Source organism: Lentinula edodes (genome assembly GCF_021015755.1).
Source record: "Lentinula edodes strain Le(Bin) 0899 ss11 chromosome Unknown C8R40scaffold_53, whole genome shotgun sequence".
NCBI lineage: Eukaryota > Fungi > Basidiomycota > Agaricomycetes > Agaricales > Omphalotaceae > Lentinula > Lentinula edodes.
The window spans coordinates 239,327-254,620 of record NW_025764359.1 but is presented as its reverse complement, the minus strand read 5'-3'; the positions used below and the strand labels follow the sequence as shown (position 1 = coordinate 254,620).

Below are 15,294 nucleotides of genomic sequence, written 5' to 3'. Positions count from 1 at the left end.
AGTATGATGGATGGGATCCGGGATCGAAGCAGAGTAGATTGCCGGAAGTAAGACGAAAAATACAAAGATGAAGATAAATCGAGGGTTAAATGTCGAAATCGTCGTCGTCGAAGTCCTTTCTTCGCTGAAACTGTGACCGTAAGATGTAAGCGATTGATGGGGCGAAAACCAGAAAATGACCTAACGAACCACAATCTTAGACTGCTTCGTTGTTGTCTTTCCTCCAGCACTCTCCATCTGGCCATGCATAATCTCAGCTGTGATTTCTGCACAACATATCGAGAAAGACGACGCACTTGATCCAGCAGCTCAATCAACTGATTCTCTGATACTCGTCCTCTTAGTTGACCCGACTGCGCCATTCTCAACAGAATCATCTCAATTTGCCTCGACCTTTCGGGACTGACAAGGGATATGCGCGATACTTGGACATATAGAGATTAAGAAATTGTATATTGTAGTTTGATATTTAGGAAACATACATCGTTCTCGAGCACCACTATCCAGTACTGTAGCCATCATATCACGTCGCATCTGTTCCTCTTGCGCCCTCTTCGCTTCTTCTTCCTCTGCATTTTGGCCGCCTTGGGCGCCGTCTGGTATTTGACTGAGATCCATTGAGGTTATGACTTGAGCTGAGTCAGAGGCCGACCGATTCCCCGGATTTCTCCGGTTTCCGGACTTTGCCTCCGACATAACTCCGATTCGTTCAAGATGACTTTTTGAGAATCAAAGAATCAAATCGTTCTTATTGTGTTTTTGGACAAAACAAGTCAAACAACCACTTTGAGGTCAATGGACGGCATTCAGTTGAAGTCCGTGCCCGAAGGAAGAACAAAAGAAACAGAATAACTTAGCCGTCCTTCCGAAGAAGGCAGGTGTCAAAGCCATTGTTCTCAACCAGACCATCAACTTCATTGTTTTGCGTCGAATATAAAAAGCCCGCCTCGCAAAATGCTCTCTTCACCTATTCCTCCTTCTTGCCCTAGACGCACGACCTTCTTTTACGACTCCATCTGCTTTTTAAATCATACGAGCTGGCCACCATGTTCTCTTACAAAACTTCTGCCTTTGCTGCCCTAGTTGGCATTTCTCTTGCTGTCATTCCCCCTGTTGTGCGATCTGCTACTATCGACGTTACCGTTGGAGGCCCTAATGGAACTGTTGCTTACGCCCCAGAATACGTGGTACGTCTTTCGATATATTCTATTTTTTACTTTACCAACTTTTTCCCAGAACGCAAGTATCGGCGATGTCGTCCGGTTCACATTCGAGCAGAAAAATCACACTGTGACCCAATCTTCCTTTGCTTCTCCCTGTTCACCACTTGCCAACGGCTTTGACTCTGGATTGTGAGTGTCCAAGATTCGTTCCTTCACGGTCCACCTTGTTAACAATCGGCAGTGTTCCCGTCGCGGCTAATGTAACCAGCGACTTTATTACTGCAGAACTTACGATTGAAAACACCAACGTGAGTCACTTTCAATATTCTTCACGTTTCCTCAGTTCAACGCCACACGTCTTTGTAGCCTGTTTGGGTATATTGTCGTCAAACTGGTCATTGCGAAGAAGGCATGGTATTTGCCGTCAATCCTGGCTCCGACGCCAAATTCGCCGCCTTCAAAGCTGCTGCTATGGGCCAAAATTCGACTTCCACAGCTTCCGCCTCTATAGTCACAGTGACAGCCACCGTCACTGCTTCTGGAGGGGAAACCATCACAACAACTTACGGTTCCTACCCTGGATCGTCTGCTCCCACTGCCGCCACTTCAACAGACCACAAAGTCATTGTCGGCGATAATGGTACACTCACGTACAATCCCGCCAATATCACTGCTCAAATTGGGGACACCGTTACATTCGAGTTTCATCAGAAAAACCATACTGTCACTCAGAGTTCTTTCGCTGACGTATGTCCACGTTCATTCACTCAAAAAACATAGCTCATTTTGTACTTTTCTAGCCTTGCACCGCTCTATCTGCGAGCAGCCCTGGAACCGTCAGTTTCGATTCGGGATTCATGCCCGTCGCCACGAACGCTACTACTTTCCCTACCGTAACTATTCAGATCAACGACGTAAGTCGTGTACCTCTTCGTTTTCTTGTCCTCAGTCTTAACGCCGCCCCCTTTTAGACCAAACCATTTTGGGCATACTGTCGTCAAAGCACCCCAGTATCTCACTGCGAATCTGGGATGGTATTCAGTGTCAACGCTGTTGAGAACAGCAATAGCTCCTTCGAAGCCTTCCAAGCTAAGGCCCTTGCTCTCAACACTACTGCCTCAGCCTCTGGCTCTGCTTCGCTCTCCTCGCCCTCTGCGACTTCGACTAGCAACAGTGCATTGTCAATACATGGAATCTACGGTGCTGGCACCGTGATTGCCGTTGTCGGTGCTGCTGTTGGTGTTCTCTTATAGTCACTCTTTAGTTGACGATCTTTCACGATTCCCTGGGTTATTGGTTGAGAGATGTATCCTTACAAATTATTACCGTACGCGCAGATGACATTACTGTATCCATTAATCCCGTCTTCCCATCCTTCCCGCTTGTACCATTTTGACAATCTTGTTGTAACTGAAGTAGCAGATCGTAATAACATGATATTCTCACATGTAAACCTATAAAACATACCGCCCGCCTAGCTCAATCGGATAGAGCGTCAGACTCTTAGAATCTAGGCTATTGCGATCTTCGTTTGATCTGAAGGCTGCGAGTTCGACCCTCGCGGTGGGCTAATATTTGTTATCATTTGAAATTTTTTGGTAACGTTTTTGCTGTTCGAACTCTTTGGACACCGATATACATATTAGGGTACAGTGAGTCTCACATGGATTTTTCACCTATGTTATTCACAGGTTATTACAGCCCTTTCCGTAACCATATGGAATTTGATTTTTTGAAAACCTGTGAGGTTGTGTTTGGCAAGATCACATGTCAAGTTTTCACCCTCAGTTTACTTGCATGTACTATGCGTCGATTCTCTGAAGATATGCGGGTTCGGGTACCATTAATGTTTTGGGAACAGCAGGTTTCAGTGAAGAATATCTGCTACCACCTCGGGATGAAGAAATCTGTTGTTTATCATATCCTTGCGCAGTATCGGGACCATGGACAACTTCAACCTGCCTTGCGTCGACAGGGCCGACCCTCTCTTTTGAATGGCACTGATACTCACTATCTCTCTGCTCTCATTGATCTCCGTCCGACCTTGCTTTACTTGGATGAAATACAAGCAGAGCTAGAAAGATGTCGCCGAGTTCGTGTCTCAGTGCAAGCACTTGTACATGCACTTCGGAAATTAGACCTATCTCGGAAGACTGTCTCTGTACGGGCACTCGAGCGCAATGACCTTGAGCGGGCACATTTCATGCTGCAGATAGCTAAGCTGGTGCCACAACAAGACATGCTCATGTTCATTGATGAGGCTGCTCGTAATGCCAAGACATCTCTTCGGAAGTATGGGCGTGCAAAGCGAGGTCATTGCTGTGTGCAATGGAGGCAGTTTGTCCGCGGAGAATGTGTGTCTATACTGCCAGCAATAACTCTTGATGGCATTGGAGCTAATAGAAACGATGTCGACAACGCGCAAATATCAATGAAAGTGTAGATGCACATCTAAGAGAAGGTGATGCCAAATACAACCTTACAACTTTTCAAAAAAATCGAATTCCATATAATTACAGTAATAGCTGTAACAGTCATTAACAGAGGACCTCACCTTGCTTGCAAAGGTCATTTGTTACTCGATATTATTAGCGCTGCGGAAACTTTACCCATGGTTTCGGCGCTTGTTTCTAATTCTAACCTGTCATTTTTGTCCTGTTTAACCACATGTCTACCGTACCAGTGTCCCTCCACTGTTGTGTGCAGCGTGCTCAGGTAGGTCGGCAGGTATTCACTTCCTGTTCAAATAACAACTCCAGCCGTTTCTTGTCCTGTTCCCACTCTGCCTCCTTTATATATCTACCACAAGTTCAGTGTATGATGTATGGCTGAAATCGGTTGACAGATATTCATGCCAGGGCGCAAGCCGCCTTTGTACCTGTTGAGTACCACCAACCACCTTCACATCAAATAACAAATCCAGCTTTTCTACCGCCCTGTTCTTACTTCGCCTCCTCCATGTCCTTATCACAAGTTGCTGACTGACATTTGAACATATCGTTTACACACAGAGTTTCTGCCTCTGTTTCATCTCAGATTCCATGTGCAATGTTGCGCCGTTAGCCTTTACTTTGTGCCGCACCCGCGACCACCCCTTTATTCTGCTTGACCTGTTTCCAGCTACTTAATGTTGGATTCAGCCGCACAACAGGGCTCTGAGTTCCTCAGTAACGGGTTGAAGCCTATGGCAGGTACAACAGCCACAGTTGCAAAGGTTGCTTCTTTCACATTTGGGGAGGAGGAACATCCATTGCAAGGTATGTGATTGTACATTGACGACTTTCTGCTTGCGAGCAGAGTCAGTTAATGCCAATGGTAAACAGCGTTCAAGTGCACCAAATGCGAAAGCGGGGCCTTCCAAGGTGGCTAGGACCACCGGGTTGGCCAAAGACTGAAGGCCACGTACAGTTGTCTGTTTTTATTGTTTATGTATGTTCGTTTTGGTTCAACTCCTTGTAGTCAGGCTGTATTGTTTTACAACAGCTTCGATAAGATATGTATCTGTATGTATTGAGCTTGCTGCTTCACTGCAGAGAGGGGCAATTTGCATGTGACTTACCAGAACACCTCAAGCAAGGTTTGCAAGAGGTGAGGGAGATTCAGATCGGGGGTACTTATGTTGCCACGCGAAAGGCCCTGACCAAGCCCAAGCCGAGCTGCACGGCATCCTATGACGGTTCGAGAGGCCATAAAACTTGTTCGAAATCTTCGAATACCTGTGTTTGTGTCACTTATTGATGATATCCAGCTACTTAGGTACAGTCTGGAAGGTATATGTGAGCTTGAAGGGCGTATGAGACAGTTCTACAAATAGACCCTGCCTGGACTCTCTATTCATTGGGGGGGGGGGGGGGGGGGGGGTCGTGAGAATCGTGTACCCGATCTGAATCTCCCTCACCTCTTGAAGGTTTGTGTCCCCTGCGGGGGCAACTAGTCCATAGAGTATGTGAAAATATGTGAGAAATTGAATCTCAATAAGAGAGCTAACTAAATATGCCTAAAATGTTACAATTTGAAAAAGAATTGACTTTTTAGGACTTGCACCGTAACACAAACCCCTAAGTCAATCAGCTGAGCATTTCGGTGACCCCCGACGGTGTTTATCAAGCAAAATTCCCAAGCCCATTTCATTTTTCTCTTTATACCACAGTCCCGCTTCTTAAAGTAGTCTACCGTTGCTCCAACAACATATGCATTTGCGACATCCTTTGTAGTGTGCACGATGTCCGTGGTCATGAAGGTTTAAAACATGTGCAAAAGTCTCATTATCCCCTTGTCCCGAGTTCTCAAATGACTTCACGCTTCATATTCCGCTGTCCAGTGTGAGTGTATTTCATCTCATTCCATCAACCTGTGATATCTCGCTCAACAACGACCTGATCAGTTGACTGCTCTAAGCCTCTACCCGTCGGCACTTCCCTGCGCACAAACAATATTATTGGCATATGTACCAACTCGATTCGAATTCTATTTTTACCGACAATTCCTAGCGTACAGGGGCAGTAGAATGGTTGAAGCTGTTTGAAGCCATGGAGAAAACGAATAAATGGTTTCCATCGGACAGAGGTTGACTTAAGGCCTCCCTCATACGGATTTCCCCCCCTAGGATGCACTCTTTGCTGCTCGTCTCCGCTGCACTCAGCGCCGTTGGCTTAACCTCCGCAAATCCTGTGGATTTGGAACGGAGGACCGTCACTACGTTGTCGGCAACGGAGCTCTCTAGTTTTGCTCCCTTCACACAGTTTGCAAGGGCAGCCTACTGCGGCACTGATATTCTACAGGATTGGACTTGTGGAGGTACGCGATTTGTATGTCTCTGCTTGAGTGAGATGTGCTGAGAGAAATGCTCCGGTAGAGGCCTGTGAGGCAAACTCGGATTTTGAAGTCTCTCTAGTTGGTGGAGATGACGACGATATTCAAAACTGTGGGTACCCTTCTTTTTCTTCAGTCGGACGTGGCTCAATAATGTTGTCCATATTTAGATTTTGTCGGGTACATAACATACCCCTTCGATGTTCTGGTAATTGTTTCTGAAATTAAGTCAGATATTCGCCTTCCTTAGAAGCCATCATCGTGGCTCATGAGGTACGTCTCTTGCAGATGCTGAGCCACAGTCAATTCTCACCTGTTTATAGGGAACGGATCCTACACAACTGTAAGCTTTGAGGATCAATATAATTCCTGTACCGGTCAAAGGTTTATGTACCTGTACTAGTGAATCCGACCTCACAGACATAGATGTTCCTCTGGCCCCACTGAGCAGCACTCTCTTCCCTGGTATCTCTTCCGACGTCGAGGTGCATACTGGCTTCCAAGACGAACATGCTTTGACTGCCGACGCCATCTTAGCAGAAGTAAAATCCCTCATGAGCTCCGTAGGAACTAGCAATATCGTCGCGGTCCGTATAGTCCATCGTCGCACCCTGCAAATCTATGGCCTGATTAGAGCTCACAGGTTGGCCACTCTCTTGGCGGGGCACTAGCTGAAATCGATACGATATTCTTCCGACTCAACATTCCTTCCGCTACTATATCTGCGATGACCTACGGAACACCACGAGTGGGGAACCCTGCTTGGGCTGCATTGGTCGATGCTTCAGACGTATGTTGTATCAATGTTCCCTCCAATCCGTCTGTTCTTATCGAGGCATTGCTAGGTCAACTTCAAACGGATAGACAATATGCAAGGTACGAACCGAACCCTGTTTCTCCTATGAGACCGCTGAACGTAGCATGCTGTAAAGATTTAATCCCAATTGTCCCAGGGCGGGCATTGGGCTTCGAACACCCAGCAGGAGAAATCCATATTCTTTCTCCTGGTGATGCAGTGTCTTGCCCCGGCGACGACGATGCTACCGATTCTGAATGTCAGATTGTGAGTTGAGCCGCATCATATATATTCTAATCTCTAAGTACTTGTAGGAATCTGTCCCAACTATTTTTGAAGGGAACATCATAGACCATGTATGTATGATCATCCTGTTCTGATTTTTCTGAAATTATTATTTGCTGATTATTATTTCAAAAGCTTGGACCATACGAGGGGATATATATAGGGACTGTATTTTGTACCTAAGTTAGGCTCGCATGTAGCCTCGTAAAATTATCGAATTATTAGCTTGAATCTTCACTTCATATAGAACTGACGAACCTCAACGATCTCCTAAATTCGATACTACGTTGGTGTACCAAGTATAATGCAACTAATCAAGGACCAAACACTAGCATTCGTAACAACATCATGTAGACGACACAAGCGGATAGTAAGGGATGGAGAATAGGTTCGGATTGAGTAAGCACTATTCTCGATTCCTGGCCACTGACCACGATGACGTCGACCGACATCTCCAATCGGCATCGCAAAGTACGACGCATGGAAACGCTAGAATCCTTTTGGCAAGCTGCCGAACCTATCCTGCAGTCCGTATTCGACTCTCCCGAAGCGCCTCCGAAAGATCTGGACTACAAAACGTTTTCCTCTGTTTATACAAAGTGCTATGATTATACAACTTCTCGAAAATCACAAGCGACTGCTGAGGACAGTCCTTCCATTTCTAGTCAGCTGGCGTCAGAGCCTAGCTCCCCTGCTGCTCTTGTCTTGCCACCACCTTCATATAGAAGAATTGATGAATTCTTTGCTGAACGCGCAAAGATTATCTATGACAACTCCCCGGGACCCACTACATCCTCCTCAGATCTAGCCAGGTATGTTCTGGTGCAATTTACTCAATTCTCTGGCGCAACTTCCATCACCTCTCGTCTGCTGAGGTATCTTGAGCGATATGTAATCAACCAACTGATATATGAAGGACATGGGTGGTCCACTGTCGGGAACCAGTCTAACAACACCTCGAAAAAAATGACCGAAGAGCAGCTACTGGAGAGAGATCGAAAGCTAGAGAGGTGGGGCTACGAAAAAGATGCAGACAATAACTTGGGAACGTGGAAAGAGGTCGAATCTTGGGCTGAAGCCGGCAGCTCTCTAGATCGTATCGTGCCTATCAAATCTCTAGCCTTTCGAAGACTGAGGGTGGCATTCCTCGAGCCATTGCTTGCTGACCAAGGCAGGTTGGCTCTTGCGATCGGAGAGTTATTGGATACCCACAAATGCCAGGAAGTAGAGGGGTCTGATAAAGAGGAGTTGTTATTGGGTTTGAAAGATGTATTCCGCAGTTGTGGGATAGCCCCGGACAATTTGCAACGTGTCAAATTGGAACTGTACTTATGAGGCTAAAGACGCACCATCTTGAAATATTTCGGGCCGTCATTTCAGAAACGTGTACCACTTACAACGTGGAATGTAGTAGTAGGATAATTGCTATGTACTTGCATCATATCTTTCGTATCGTTCACCGAATCATACCAAAATGCTTAGTCCAAAAGTAGGCGTCGGGGTGTTCGTCCTCAACAAAGAGGGAAAATTCGTACTAGGAAAACGAAAGGGAAGTCATGGGCATGGTATGCGATATATCCATTCTCCAGTCAAAAATGTATGTTATAATGACTTTACGCAGGAACATGGGCGCTCCCAGGGGGGCATCTTGAAGCTGGAGAATCATTCGAAGATTGTGCTGCACGTGAGGTATTGGAGGAGACCAATCTCAAGATCAAGAATATACGTTTTTTGACAGCGACAAACGATGTCATGGTGGCTGAAAACAAACACTACGTGACGATATGGGTCGCTTGTGAGATGGTGGACAATCAAGCTGTAGCAGAAGTGAGCATCTGGAAATCTATCATGATAAGTTGCCTTTTTCCTGACGTGACGCTATCAGAATCTTGAACCAGAGAAATGTGAAGTATGGGAATGGGTTACTTGGGAGGAGTTGAAGCGATGTGCCAAGCTTGAGGTAGTCGAAAGAACAGATCCAGGATATCGAGCTCTATTTCTTCCCCTGCTGAACATCGTCGCGCAAAGACCTGATTTCAAAGGGCCAGTTTCAGCTGACTGAGGAAACCACACTGATCTTATTTCAAATGGTAGAGACAAAAGGGCGCGAGTGTGCAGAACATTAGAGGAGAGATTTCTCGATATTGAACGACCCGCTGTCAGAAAATAACTATATATATGGTACAGCCTCAGTCTGCAAGGAGGACTCCCGATGAATTTATCCTGAACGGGCTCCAGACATTAGAAACCTGAATATCGAACTTGTCAGGTAAGACGACACTCTTAGCAAAATACTTGCTCACTGAGAATTTGGACCGAAAGACCTCGATAACGTGAGCAGTGGATCTTTCTTCGCTCTCTGTTTTCTCAGGCCAAAGGGAAACCCACAAAGTCGCGTCGGTCATGAATGCGAACGAGGGTCCCAGAGCAGGTTGTCGAATCGTTGACGCGAATGCAGATAGAGGATTCGATACAGTTTGAATAGGCATTTGTGCTCTGTTCGTAGACCGAGCTCGCATGAGCGTTGCGTTGTTGACTACCTTGTATACCCATTAGCACAATTTATAAACATACCACGGGGTGCACGAACTAGTACGAGCAAAGAATACCGAGCTGCTAGGTCGTGAAGATATCGCATGAAGGCTGACATGATGGCATGCCCTTGAGACGAGACAGCACTCAAATAGGGACTGAGTAGAGGTGTGACAGGGTCTATGACGATGCACCTCATACGGGGAATGGACTCTTGCTTTGATAAATGAGTGAATCGAAAAGTTAAAACGACGTCTATGTCTTACATGTGCGAGTTGGACATCTAGAGCACGGATGATTTCCTGAACAGATTCGATATCAACTGCAGTGGATATATGCAGCCTTTGTAATATGATTTCCATATTGTTTGGAGTCTGAGAACATTCGAGTTACTTCTATGCTTGAGCAAATAGATAATGATCTCAACTTGCCGGTGATACTCTAGAATTTCGACCGCTTTTTCGATGGCGAAGTCGCCGGTTGTATCAATCCACAAAGCTGAAATGTCCTTATCCTTGAGAAGCGATGTTAAGACGCAGTTGAGAAGGAGAACCTTTGATTTCAGACGATTTGAACACATAGTTGTTCGGTCTAAGTATTGACAGGCTCACACTTTTCCCTGAGCCCTTGTCACCAGAAATCTCAATGACGCGTTTACAAGGTAAGCCTCCACCAAAATAATTATCCAGAGAAGATAATGTCTCCATCTTGAAATCCAGGCGAGTTTCGTGATCAAGTTTCGCGGCTTCTAGTCCTGGGGTCGCAAGCTTTTCTAAGATGGAATCGATACATGCTTCGAAATCTGTGAAGGATATAGATTTGGAGGGCAGGCGCATGTAAATTTCGAGCAAAGAAGTGCTTGAAAAGATCAGATCAGTGCTCGTCGAAATGCCCAGAGAGGCCAACTGAGCTGCAAGGCCATCAGGCAGTATAGTCGGAGGTAGAGATTTCAATAACATTGTCGCAAGGTAGGCCAGGGAACGCCGGACAGGAAAGTCACCGGGAGAGAGACATGGAAGTTCAAAGCGCGAATGTCACGGCGTGATAACGCGACGTGACTAAGACGACTTCCTTTTTGCCTTTCAACGATCATCATGTCTGATATTAGTCCTCGCGTCAATTCTGCAATTTTGCCTCGTTTTATAGGCCAAATGGTCCGAATTCCTTGCAAAGTCCTTACAGTGCGCGGTTCTAACACTGGATTCAATTACAAGGCTAAAAAAGGAATGATAGACGACTGATAGCACAGTCACTGTGCAGACTTCAGATGGTGGTGAAGTTCTTGTCAAATACACTGGGGTAGTTCCACTCTCTTGGGTCATTGCACATGCAATTGATGACTTCCTGTAGGATCACGGAATCTCAACCTCTTACGCGGAAATCGTGGGGCATGTCATCGACCAGACCACAGTAAAGAAAGCGGCGGTCATAAACTTGCAGTCTGAATTAGGTGCGTTGAAGAAACACGTCTGGCTGAAATCGCTTCCTGACCTTCTTTAATCAGACCTGCAAATGGTGGACCGAGTGATAAAACTGATCCATGACCCGCGTTTCTTCTCTACCATATTCTCATAACTGTCAATGTATCGTATCTATTCACATTATTCACATTGTATCGCGGTTTCTAGCTCTGTAAAATCAACTGCTTCCATTTCAGATACGGAGTTTACTCGCCTGACTGTCAACTGAACCAGTCTCAGATGTCAAACCATTTGACGATGAACATAGTGCCAAAATTAATATTACAAACTTGAAGTGGAGACCTTGATTATACGATAGCATATCCCACTGTAATGCTAATCATGCGAACTTGTCTTGCGAGAATGTGTCTCAGGGAGAGGGACCAGGGTATGTAGCCACAGTCCCTTCTGAAGGCATCATGGAATATTGATCTTTGATTACTGCTTCCGAATGTATGCCCCATGGCTGAGTTGGTTACAGCGTCCGACTGTTACTACAAACGTATTCATTAGATGTTGTACGGTGCATCGGAAGGTCGAGAGTTCGAGCCTCTCTGGGGCAGTTTCGTTTTCTTTTTCGCTTGTGCTGGACACCATCTTTTTCGTGGGATACTGCTTACTCAGGATGAGTATAACCCGTGTGAATCATCTGTTTTTCATTTTCTCGCTTTCCTAACTCTCATGCGGTTAGACCGCTACGAAACACCTTATCGTTCCTGTGCCATGAAAACTGACACAACTCGGGATGACTGGAGGTGAGATTGTCTTCTTTGAACTCATGCAAGATGAAACGCACTGGGCTCTAAGTAAACCATGCTGCGATGCATTACGCTCCAAGGAGCGGCGGCTTAGAAAACCGTTAACTGAATTATATTCTACTTCCCAAATATTGCCTCTGTAGATTCAAGTAACTGATTTGCCTTCTCAGGTCCTTCAATTTCCTGGTCAACCTCCTGCCACTGGTTCCTTCAATGTGAAGCTTTTTTCCGCTGATAGTATAGCTTGGTAGTCAGGATTTGCCCAAATCCATATTGCCAGACTTCGTTTTGCCACACTGCATATCTAATTACTCCGACTACATTACTTTGCTGTCAGAGCCTTACCTCAGAATACTACGTACAAAAGGACTTTCCGAAACTTTAATATTCGTCTGAGTACTCTAAGTACCGTGACATTGGACGACCTCCATAGGGTAAACTTCGATACGGAATATCTTCCACGATCTTAACGTGGTCTCTAAACCGAGCAAAGCGATCAGCTAGTCCGCTTCTGCAGCTAACAATGTGAGCAGCCTGCAATGTTGTAACTTCTTCAAGGGAAGGGTCTAGCCGCATAGCTAGGAACCGTTCCAAGGTCAATTCTGAGAAAGTGAATCGATCGGGAAGGTGGATGAACTCTAAACGAGGGCAAAGTAGGTCTTCCGAGTCAGAGAGCGCATTTAAAAGTTCCTCGTCGATAATAGGAAAATGTGTACATATGTTGCCCTCCATGAGTGCCAATGTCTTTAGCGAAGATATCGTCTTCAATAAATCTATCACGGACGATGTTGTCAAACTGGAGGAGCGTTGGATGTCTAGTTTGAGACTTTGCAGAGGGCAATGCGATCTGTGAAGCATGCCCCTCAATGAGGCTAAAACCGTAGAGTTCAGCACCGCGCGGTATCCATCCAAGTGCAGACGCTGAAGACTGGGCAGACAAAGCTGGCTGAGGACCTCCGTCATAAGAGTGGTGTCGGTGTTCAAAGAAAGCCTCTCCAAGTGAGGAAGACAGATCGGGTTGCTCAACGACCTGACTAGATCAGTACGGGCGGGTATCCGCAACTCGCATTCCCTCAACTCTGTACATTCAGTGAGGATGTGCGCGAGCTCTCGGGAACCGAAGTTCCAGTCGTTGTGGCCTAACGATAGGAAACGCAGTTGATTCCAAGGAACAACAGGACGGAAGAGAGGTCCGGCATCACCAAGGTTGAGACGTCTAAGGGAGGGGGCAGTCTCTAAGAAAGAGGGGTGATAATTGGTACTTTCCAGAACGAAATGGTTTGAGTCGGAGCATGCAATGATTGCTGATTCGAGCAATGGGACGTCGATTCCTTGAAGCTCACTGAATACACTCAAGCAAGAGGCAGGTACCTGAAGGCTAAGATACTTCCACTGCTGACATAGAGGGACAAGCACCTGAAGTGTAAGAGCCACCTGTGATACGTCCTCTTGATAGCTGTTCTCGTTTCGCGAAAACACAGAAATATGGAGAGGGAGCATACTTGCTCGTCCCAACCAGGTAGATAAACAATGTCGAAGTTCCTCGCATTTTCGATTGAATCCTTGGTATGTATGCAACGCTTCCGGAATCGTGACGTGAACAGCAGACCATAGCTCTGGCGTACTAATGGATATAGAGCGCCAGCGGCTACAAACACGTCCGAGAAGGAGAGGACCTTCGTCGAAAGAAAGTACAGGAAAAGGTGGGAGGGTCCAGGTGAAGATTTGTTGAAATATTTCCGTTGGACATCGCCGAAGAGGAGAAAGAGCAGCCCGGTATACACCGAGCTTTGTTTGGAGCTCGTCACGCTTGATTGTAACTGACTGCAAGGAAAGCTGTAGTTGAAGAATCTGGGAGTTCAAGCGGTCCAATTCTTCAGTGGACTCAGAACATATGTCCGAAATGTGGGCTATATCTTCCTCCCCAATAGCACAGTTGGATTGTAGGAGCTCGGAAAGGCGATGTTCCATGGCCCGCAATGTAAGTCACTAGTTCCTGCCTGGCAATATTTTCCGAAATCACGTGCATCGCGTTTCGACGCGCTCTGAGTCTGACTCTGAGCCTCTAATCATGACCCGCCTCTGACTCAGTGGCTAAGTTCGAACTTCTGCCACTACGATTTGTTGCAACGATTCCATGCCCAAAGTCAAGTCACCAGCATCGAGCTCTTCAGCTCCAAGTATGCTTGTGACAAAGATTGCGCGCTCTGTCAAAACAACGAAATCCATTCAGCAAGTGTCGGACGATCTCAGAATCTATCGCCAATAGTATGCTAGTACTGACACAGCGCTGTTTAGACATTCAGTGTATTCTGTGGCCAAAGCTACGTCATCCACAAGCAATTCTTCGGAAACGCTGCCCGCAGAGCTGCGTGCTACTATTGCTGCGCAGCTTGACGCGCTGGAAACAGAGACGATGGATCCTTCGTGGTATGAAGTTCTGAAGAGCGAATTCGAGAAGACTTATTTTCTCAAGGTACGCTTTCAATAAATGTGATTATTTCGCTCACGAACATGCCTCCCAGCTTAAAACCTTTTTAGCTACCGAGCTTATAACCTCGACAGTTTATCCTCCATGTATGTTCATCGCAACAATACATCGAACTCTCATTCCAATTCTCCACTCTTCATCTAGTAAAAGATGTTTACTCTTGGTCGCGATTAACACCATTGGATATTGTGAAGGTTGTGATACTGGGACAGGTGCGCCATCGAACTTCTGGTATCTTACAAACGTCGAACCCAGATTGTAGGATCCGTATCACAACGTTGGCCAAGCGCATGGTTCGTCCTTTTGACATTCTCGAATGAGATTGTACGATGATATTTGATACAGGTTTATCATTCTCTGTTCTGCCTCCCACTACGCTGCCCGGATCTCTTAAGAATATATACAAGCAAATGGCCGCCGATATACCCACATTCAAGGTTCCTGCTACTGGGTTAGCGCATAACAACAACCCTTTTCTTTGTATTCACGTTAAATCTATGTAGTGACCTAACCCCGCTAGCACAGCTTGGAGTTTTATGGCTAAATACTTCCCTCACTGTTCGAGCTCATAAAGCAGGCTCTCATGCCAAAAAAGGTTGGGAAACACTTACCGCGCAAGCTCTCAAGGCTGTCACTTCAAGACCTCAGGGCAATGGTGTTGTATTCATGGCTTGGGGTCTTCCTGCGCAGAAGACCTGTGACAAGATCGGAATTGATGAGGTACATACCACCATCACAGTCCTTCTCCTGTAATATTGAATTTCTTCCCCTGACATAGACGAAACATCTTGTGTTGAAGTAGGTTTTAGTTCGTTCTACGTGATGGTTTGTTGATGTATTTTGGATAAAAGATCTGCTCATCCATCGCCGCTCTCCGCCTACAGAGGCTTCCTTGGCAATGAGCACTTTAGACTAGCAAACGAATGGCTCAAAGAGAAATATGGCGAAGGAGCAGAAATAGATTGGGCAGTGATCGGGCGGTCTCAGTGAGGGATAA

General features: G+C 46.0%; 10 protein-coding genes and 2 non-coding genes across 12 annotated transcripts; 9 read left to right on the top strand and 3 right to left on the bottom strand.

Moving 5' to 3' along the window:
* Positions 1-94: 94 nt before the first annotated feature.
* Positions 95-567, bottom strand: C8R40DRAFT_1016715 (PDCD5-related protein; the record flags this gene model as incomplete). The annotated part of the gene is made up of 4 exons (XM_046222937.1): positions 95-130; positions 190-237; positions 297-424; positions 483-567. Coding segments are annotated over 4 exons (297 nt in total), but the record flags the coding sequence as incomplete, so codon positions are not given.
* A 479-nt stretch (positions 568-1,046) lies between these two features.
* On the top strand, positions 1,047-2,416 carry C8R40DRAFT_1059107 (Cupredoxin; the record flags this gene model as incomplete). Its single annotated transcript, XM_046225241.1, has 6 exons — positions 1,047-1,187; positions 1,237-1,352; positions 1,405-1,471; positions 1,530-1,910; positions 1,964-2,077; positions 2,135-2,416. The coding sequence occupies 6 exons, from the start codon at positions 1,047-1,049 to the stop codon at positions 2,414-2,416; spliced, it is 1,101 nt and encodes a 366-aa protein (XP_046080742.1).
* Positions 2,417-2,631: 215 nt separating this feature from the next.
* Positions 2,632-2,733, top strand: C8R40DRAFT_t262. The gene has a single exon. It is a non-coding gene; the product is annotated as a tRNA-Lys (tRNA).
* A 1,065-nt stretch (positions 2,734-3,798) lies between these two features.
* C8R40DRAFT_1130223 (uncharacterized protein) lies at positions 3,799-4,728 on the top strand. The gene is made up of 3 exons (XM_046229159.1): positions 3,799-4,043; positions 4,175-4,420; positions 4,461-4,728. Exons 2-3 carry the CDS (start codon positions 4,291-4,293, stop codon positions 4,556-4,558), a joined length of 228 nt encoding a protein of 75 aa, XP_046080741.1. The 5' UTR covers positions 3,799-4,043; positions 4,175-4,290; the 3' UTR covers positions 4,559-4,728.
* A 1,042-nt stretch (positions 4,729-5,770) lies between these two features.
* Positions 5,771-7,239, top strand: C8R40DRAFT_1176572 (alpha/beta-hydrolase; the record flags this gene model as incomplete). The annotated part of the gene is made up of 11 exons (XM_046232534.1): positions 5,771-5,960; positions 6,019-6,087; positions 6,146-6,155; positions 6,209-6,248; positions 6,299-6,318; positions 6,379-6,562; positions 6,619-6,765; positions 6,821-6,851; positions 6,896-7,038; positions 7,086-7,127; positions 7,192-7,239. 11 exons carry the CDS (start codon positions 5,771-5,773, stop codon positions 7,237-7,239), a joined length of 924 nt encoding a protein of 307 aa, XP_046080740.1.
* Positions 7,240-7,536: 297 nt separating this feature from the next.
* Positions 7,537-8,391, top strand: C8R40DRAFT_1059037 (uncharacterized protein; the record flags this gene model as incomplete). The annotated part of the gene is made up of 1 exon (XM_046225237.1): positions 7,537-8,391. The coding sequence occupies one exon, from the start codon at positions 7,537-7,539 to the stop codon at positions 8,389-8,391; it is 855 nt and encodes a 284-aa protein (XP_046080739.1).
* C8R40DRAFT_731486 (ADP-ribose pyrophosphatase) lies at positions 8,269-9,220 on the top strand. Its single transcript, XM_046236016.1, has 3 exons — positions 8,269-8,621; positions 8,678-8,883; positions 8,942-9,220. Exons 1-3 carry the CDS (start codon positions 8,531-8,533, stop codon positions 9,116-9,118), a joined length of 474 nt encoding a protein of 157 aa, XP_046080738.1. The 5' UTR covers positions 8,269-8,530; the 3' UTR covers positions 9,119-9,220.
* On the bottom strand, positions 8,819-10,628 carry C8R40DRAFT_731407 (P-loop containing nucleoside triphosphate hydrolase protein). The gene is made up of 6 exons (XM_046236015.1): positions 10,200-10,628; positions 10,016-10,141; positions 9,855-9,962; positions 9,647-9,805; positions 9,360-9,596; positions 8,819-9,305 (listed from the first exon to the last, which is right to left on the bottom strand). The coding sequence occupies exons 1-6, from the start codon at positions 10,545-10,547 to the stop codon at positions 9,246-9,248; spliced, it is 1,038 nt and encodes a 345-aa protein (XP_046080737.1). The 5' UTR covers positions 10,548-10,628; the 3' UTR covers positions 8,819-9,245.
* An 8-nt stretch (positions 10,629-10,636) lies between these two features.
* C8R40DRAFT_1130207 (replication factor A protein 3) lies at positions 10,637-11,272 on the top strand. Its single transcript, XM_046229158.1, has 4 exons — positions 10,637-10,769; positions 10,822-10,887; positions 10,939-11,038; positions 11,093-11,272. Exons 1-4 carry the CDS (start codon positions 10,683-10,685, stop codon positions 11,161-11,163), a joined length of 324 nt encoding a protein of 107 aa, XP_046080736.1. The 5' UTR covers positions 10,637-10,682; the 3' UTR covers positions 11,164-11,272.
* Positions 11,273-11,504: 232 nt separating this feature from the next.
* Positions 11,505-11,611, top strand: C8R40DRAFT_t263. Its single transcript has one exon. It is a non-coding gene; the product is annotated as a tRNA-Asn (tRNA).
* Positions 11,612-11,719: 108 nt separating this feature from the next.
* C8R40DRAFT_1130203 (uncharacterized protein) lies at positions 11,720-13,845 on the bottom strand. The gene is made up of 2 exons (XM_046229157.1): positions 11,977-13,845; positions 11,720-11,803 (listed from the first exon to the last, which is right to left on the bottom strand). The coding sequence occupies exon 1, from the start codon at positions 13,775-13,777 to the stop codon at positions 12,188-12,190; it is 1,590 nt and encodes a 529-aa protein (XP_046080735.1). The 5' UTR covers positions 13,778-13,845; the 3' UTR covers positions 11,720-11,803; positions 11,977-12,187.
* Positions 13,846-14,222: 377 nt separating this feature from the next.
* Positions 14,223-15,287, top strand: C8R40DRAFT_1059140 (uracil-DNA glycosylase-like protein; the record flags this gene model as incomplete). The annotated part of the gene is made up of 8 exons (XM_046225243.1): positions 14,223-14,282; positions 14,332-14,383; positions 14,442-14,509; positions 14,560-14,590; positions 14,643-14,748; positions 14,801-15,017; positions 15,076-15,095; positions 15,149-15,287. 8 exons carry the CDS (start codon positions 14,223-14,225, stop codon positions 15,285-15,287), a joined length of 693 nt encoding a protein of 230 aa, XP_046080734.1.
* Between the last annotated feature and the right edge of the window lie 7 nt (positions 15,288-15,294).

Bases quoted from the DNA above. Each gene is read 5' to 3' on its own strand.
- C8R40DRAFT_1130223 (XM_046229159.1), top strand. From the start codon at position 4,291: ATGTTGGATTCAGCCGCACAACAGGGCTCTGAGTTCCTCAGTAACGGG. The intron at 4,421-4,460 runs GTATGTGATTGT...GCTTGCGAGCAG, and splicing joins GGAGGAACATCCATTGCAAG to AGTCAGTTAATGCCAATGGT.
- C8R40DRAFT_731486 (XM_046236016.1), top strand. From the start codon at position 8,531: ATGCTTAGTCCAAAAGTAGGCGTCGGGGTGTTCGTCCTCAACAAAGAG. The intron at 8,622-8,677 runs GTATGCGATATA...GACTTTACGCAG, and splicing joins AAAGGGAAGTCATGGGCATG to GAACATGGGCGCTCCCAGGG. The intron at 8,884-8,941 runs GTGAGCATCTGG...TGACGCTATCAG, and splicing joins ACAATCAAGCTGTAGCAGAA to AATCTTGAACCAGAGAAATG.
- C8R40DRAFT_731407 (XM_046236015.1), bottom strand. From the start codon at position 10,547: ATGTTATTGAAATCTCTACCTCCGACTATACTGCCTGATGGCCTTGCA. The intron at 10,142-10,199 runs GTGAGCCTGTCA...CTGAAATCAAAG, and splicing joins ACAAGGGCTCAGGGAAAAGT to GTTCTCCTTCTCAACTGCGT. The intron at 9,806-9,854 runs GTAAGACATAGA...CATTTATCAAAG, and splicing joins TAGATGTCCAACTCGCACAT to CAAGAGTCCATTCCCCGTAT.
- C8R40DRAFT_1130207 (XM_046229158.1), top strand. From the start codon at position 10,683: ATGTCTGATATTAGTCCTCGCGTCAATTCTGCAATTTTGCCTCGTTTT. The intron at 10,770-10,821 runs GTGCGCGGTTCT...AAGGAATGATAG, and splicing joins TTCCTTGCAAAGTCCTTACA to ACGACTGATAGCACAGTCAC. The intron at 11,039-11,092 runs GTGCGTTGAAGA...TTCTTTAATCAG, and splicing joins AAACTTGCAGTCTGAATTAG to ACCTGCAAATGGTGGACCGA.
- C8R40DRAFT_1130203 (XM_046229157.1), bottom strand. From the start codon at position 13,777: ATGGAACATCGCCTTTCCGAGCTCCTACAATCCAACTGTGCTATTGGG.